The following is a 5348-nucleotide window of genomic DNA, read 5'->3' as shown; positions in this document are numbered from 1 at the left end:
GGCTTTTTATATCCATCTTATTGAATAAGGTAGGCTTGTTATATCTGTCTTACTGTTTAAGGTAGGCTTGTTATATCCATCCTATTGTTTAAGGTAGGCTTGTTAGATCCGTCTTACTGTTTAAGGTGGGCTTCTTTTATCTGTCTTATTGTTTAAGGTAGGCTTGTTATATCTGTCTTATTGTTTAAGGTAGGCTTGTTATCTCTGTCTTATCGTTTATGGTGGGTTTGTTAAATCTATCTTATTGTTTAAGGTGGGCTTGTTATATCTGTCTTATTGTTTAAGGTGGGTTTGTTAAATCTCTTACTGTTTAAGGTAGGCTTGATATATCTGTCTTATTGTGTAAGGTGGGTTTGTTTAATCTGTCTTATTGTTTAAGAGAACAAGCTCATTACCTAGATCTCTGTTCTGTATTAAAATCCTTAAAGTGGATTAAAATATGTGATTGCCATAAGCTATACGTGATTGAAAACACATATCTGATGGATTTAATAATGCTTTGGTAGATATACAACATCCCCTGAAAATGCAGTAAGGCCGTGGCTATTCTGAGTTCTTTAATGTGGCTGTTCGGACCTTTTTGTTTATGGCCGTTAGGACTTTTCTTAGTGGCTATTTTGACGACGGGTTTGTGGCTATTTTGACTTTTTAAGGGGGTCTTGTTTTTTTAGTTTTCAAGCCATTCTGACATGAGATTGTTTAGACTACAACTCCCGTCCTATGTACAAGTTGGTTAGGAGCTTACAGGGTGCAGAGATGACCTTAAATCAATAGTCATGGTACAACACATTTACAGATCATTTAAGAACTGGCTTCAATCTGTTTTTGCGCTATGGATATCTTCTGTAACAATCACTTCAGACCTTCAATGACAAATCTGTCAAAACAAATTTAAACAAACAGTGTTAAACTGCCCTTAAGTAATATATCTGTCAGTGAATTTTGATGCAATCAGTAAAATGTCAGATTTATTTATATTTCTGGACATTCTTGGTGGGACTTCTTGGTCACTTCGAGAAGGAAACTGGGGACTGTCTTTCATCCAATTATAAACATGTTTACAGTTGTAGCTCCTGCTATTTTAAAGTGGATTTAGAAAGCTTAGTGATCAATGATTGCATGAAACATAGCAATCGACCCCCTTCTCCCCTTAAGACAGATGGAGTGAGTGAGTATGGTTTTATGCCGCTTTTAGCGGGGGACACCTGAAAATGGGCTTCACTCATTGTACCCGTGTGGGGAATCGAACCTGGGTCTTTGGCGTGACCAGCCAACGCTTTAACCATTCGGCTACCCCTCCGCCCCTAAGACAGATGGAACACATTCTTTTATTGAATGACTTTTACCCTGTGAGAGAGTATTTCATGGTCGCGTGACTTCAACAAACATGTTTCAACTTACACAGAATATCAATTGGTTTAATTTGGGATGATTTTGATAAATAGACATATGTGGACATGGAAACTGTATCAAAGCATAATATCTTAGTAAAAAAATCCAATGAAGTAGGTGTACAGCCAGGATTTGTCACTACCTGTGGCAATGGTTTTGACGTCACTATGGGCCTTCTAGCATTGAATCTATTTGAAATATATGAAAGCGAAGCTTATTTTCATCCAGTGGTATCATGGGCTGGGCTCACACACTGATCATCAAATATATTCAGAAAAATAAGAAAACTATCTGTGGTCATCTGCGCTATTATTAGAATTCAAGTTCGCGCCAGCCTATGGGCAAAAGTTCTGCACTTTTCATCACCTGATGGCATTCTATAGAAAGAAATACTTATCCAAATGTTTCAGAAGCATGTAATTTCATTCTGCTTTGCTTATTCCTCTAGGTGCAGTGCCTGTGGAGAATGTCTGAACAAGATAAAGTAGACGTAGGTAGCTTGAAAGACACATTCCTGGAGTGTCCTGTGTGTGTGGAACATTTTAACCTGACAGACCGACGTCCTCGTCTCCTCCACTCCTGCCTCCATGCCTTCTGTACACAATGTCTACAACAGCTTCTCAACAAGGAGGGAAGAGGCAAAATCACATGTCCTCTTTGTCGTAAGGTTGAAAAAGTAACCGGAAATGCTGATACACTAGAAGTGGATAGTCTCAGAGACAAACTGGTGGAGTTCCTGCAAATCAAGCAAGATAAGAAGGTCCTCTGTAGTGAGTGTCTAGAGAAGACAGCGGCAGTGTCACGATGTGAAGAGTGTCAGAGCTATCTGTGTAAGGAATGTGACTTTGTTCATAGACGTCACCGGGTTAGCAGAGACCACTCGATACTTTCTTTAAATGATGTTCTGAAACAACCAATACAAAGTTTTGGAAAAGGTCATTTTTGCCCAAACCATCCCAAACATCATCTCGAGTTCTACTGTGCAACAGAGGAGAAACTATGTTGTGTTTCCTGTACAGTGTTAGACCACAGGGATCATGAGCTACAAAAACTAGAGGAAGCTGCCGCAACAAGGAAAGAAGAATTAGACACAAAGATTAAGCAGGTTCATGCTCGAGCAAATCGCCTGAGAGAGGAAAGGAAAGATGGAACTCAAGAGCTAAAATGTATTGAAGAAGCTAAGGCAAGATCTATTTTGGATATCAACAGAATATTTCATGAACTGAAACAGAGGTTGGACAATCGTAAACGTGGACTGATTGAAAATGTCCAGCGAAACAGTAGCAGTCTGTCTTCAGTTATCAACAAGACGATGGCATCTCATGAACAAACTCTGGCTATGATTGAGTCTACAGACACATATTTTGCACAAGCGAAGCAGAAAGCTGATGCTGTGGAGATGTTGGAAATATATCCATCAATCAAGAGAAGCATTGATAGTTTATTAGTACAACGTCAGAGTTCCAAAACAAGAGGCAATGAAGATGTATACAACATACAGTTCAAGCCAACGAAGTATGAAAATGTACTGTGTTTGATGAGAGAATTTGGAACATTTACTAAACTGCCCCAAAGTAAGTTTGTTCTTTTGAAATTTCTTTTTGATTTCTGTCGACTCCAATTCAGTGACAAATCAACACACAGACCCACACGTATCTGATTGTGTGCACAAATGCAACAAACTGATCCTAGCACCACAGTTATTGTAATGTTTTTGAATTTGAAGATCGCAACCTCAGGATTTGAAAGCTACGGTTGATCTTACAACACCTAATATGCACAGCTTATCAGTGCGTACATACAGATCGCCCACTCAGTGAACTGGGGCCTACGGTGGGCTACCATAAGAGGCATGATTAAGATAATACTTCATGCCATGGTGTTGTTTATACAAAAGAATCATGACAATCATCGTTTACCAAAATGCATGATGATAAACATTTCCCTTGAAGCATAAAATTAATCATATCATTTTTTTTATCCCCCCGGCATATAATGCGGGGGGATTTAGCGATCAGCCAGTCTGTCTGTCCGTCCGTCTGTCCGTCCGTAATCATTTCCTTTTCCGGGGCAGAATTCGAAAACCATTCAGTGTATTTGATCGAAACTTGGCAAGGCTATCAGGCACAAACTGAAGTGGTGCCTTTTGATATTTATTTTTTTTACAAATTTTTATGGAAAGAAGTCGGCCCTAGACTCCATTGGGGAACGGGTTCATTTCCAGACCAGAATTCAAAAACCATTCAGTGGGTAAACAATGTATGTTTCTTAAAGAACATTCAACTGTTGACTCATTACATACAAAATTGCACATTTACTAGTGGTTACTTTACAGACAGCTGCCGGGGGGATATGTCATCTTTCTGATGACTCTTGTTCCTTATTATTACCGCAATGCTGTTGCTACTTTCACAATACTGAAATCTAACTCTTAAATTCTGAAGCTTGTTTAATTTGAACGAATATAATTTTCGTGATATCCTGACATGTTACCTACACCACTGCTTGATCAACTGACCACCCCTAAGACGTCTGTACCGCCGGTACTGTCTCCCGTCATCCACGTCAGTCTGTTGCAGCAGCTGTTTGCTCAACAGAAAGCCGAGATGGCATCATTATTTGAATTTCATCTTCCAGCTCTGTAGCTGGAGGTAGAACGGTTGAAAACTGACTTGTTTCACATCAGGCTCAGAAGAATCATCCGGCCAAGAGGCCGCATAGGGGACCGTTGTTGTCAGCACTTTGGCCGTATGGCCATTGAACGGGGTTATAGACCAATCAAGTTCTACCAACCAGCCGTCTGGCTTAGCCCTACAGGATGCTCGTCCTCAGGCTCCTTCGATCCAACTGTCCGGTTAAACCATCAGATGAGCCTCCACATGGCACCCACATGGACCATTTGGCCTGCATGGGCTACACGGATTACCAGTCTACCGTGGATGAAAAAGCTCGACCGCCGTACATTTCCCGCATGGTCCACATGGACTTCATGGATTACCAGTCCATTACAGGATTGTCCAGTCAACCGCATGGCCTCCATATGGGAGCAGCCGTTACGCACCAGTTAACCCGTTCACAGATCTTACCTGAATCGTGGACACCATTGGAGGATGACTCGCACGGGTCCACGTGGATCCGCTCGACCACTTTGATACACACAATCTGGATGACTCCAGGTCGGGGGTATTTCTGATGCAGAAAAAGAAGATGAAGATTAGGAAACAAAGAATTACCGGCTGCAGGAATTTGGTTCTTCTCTTTCCTTTGTAGATCTACTGTACTCTCTCTACCATCTCATGCATCACCTGACTCCCCGTACGGACCAGTCTATTCCCCCTAAAATGCCGGAATATGCGGGTTACCACGCCCCTGTTACTTCTCACATTCACCAGACTCTTGTGTGGCAGCAATGTGAATTTGTAGCAGTGAGATAATATTTAAGTGCTCAGACGGGACAGAGTAGTCAATCAGGATGGTCAACAGTGGGTGCTAGTGCATGGATAGTATGATAACTGGTAGTCTTATTATTGGTCTGAATGACTTTGGCACAGCTGAAGAGTCAGATTGAGAGAATCTGGATGCTTGCATATTCTGTGTGATGATTTCCAGGTGGTGAGATGATGATTTTGAAAATGTCCGACCTGGACCCTACGTAATGGAAATGGGAGCGGACCTTCCATCAACAGAGAAAGAAAATGAGAGAACCACATTCTGCTTGGCCAAATCAGTGTGATCAGGATGACCATGCAATCCGATACTTTTATTTTCTGCAACACTTTCTCCGGGAGGGACCAAGGGGAAAGGCACAGGTAAAGAGGCCCTTCCAGTCCATCGACGGAGTGTCGACATAAAGGGCTTTCAGGAACGGTACTGGACTGAGGTAGACTTGTAGTAGGTAGTTCAGGCAGGTGGCAAAAAGGTTTGGATGGGGTGGGGGGGAGGGGGTTTCCCATACC

General features: G+C 41.7%; 1 protein-coding gene across 1 annotated transcript; it reads left to right on the top strand.

The window, feature by feature from the left end:
• The first annotated feature begins 1858 nt into the window (after window positions 1–1858).
• On the top strand, window positions 1859–5048 carry LOC139451676 (E3 ubiquitin-protein ligase TRIM33-like). Its single transcript, XM_071232997.1, has 2 exons — window positions 1859–2966; window positions 5002–5048. Exons 1-2 carry the CDS (start codon window positions 1859–1861, stop codon window positions 5046–5048), a joined length of 1155 nt encoding a protein of 384 aa, XP_071089098.1.
• Window positions 5049–5348: the final 300 nt, after the last annotated feature.

Source organism: Haliotis cracherodii, unplaced genomic scaffold (assembly GCF_022045235.1).
Source record: "Haliotis cracherodii isolate W230 unplaced genomic scaffold, xgHalCrac1.p SCAF_9, whole genome shotgun sequence".
In the NCBI taxonomy this organism is placed as follows: domain Eukaryota; kingdom Metazoa; phylum Mollusca; class Gastropoda; order Lepetellida; family Haliotidae; genus Haliotis; species Haliotis cracherodii.
This window is presented reverse-complemented; position numbering and strand designations above follow the sequence as displayed.

Excerpts from the sequence above, each read along its gene's own strand:
- LOC139451676 (XM_071232997.1), top strand. The coding sequence starts at position 1,859 with ATGTCTGAACAAGATAAAGTAGACGTAGGTAGCTTGAAAGACACATTC. Across the intron at positions 2,967-5,001 it reads ATTTACTAAACTGCCCCAAA|GTGGTGAGATGATGATTTTG; the intron begins GTAAGTTTGTTC and ends GATGATTTCCAG.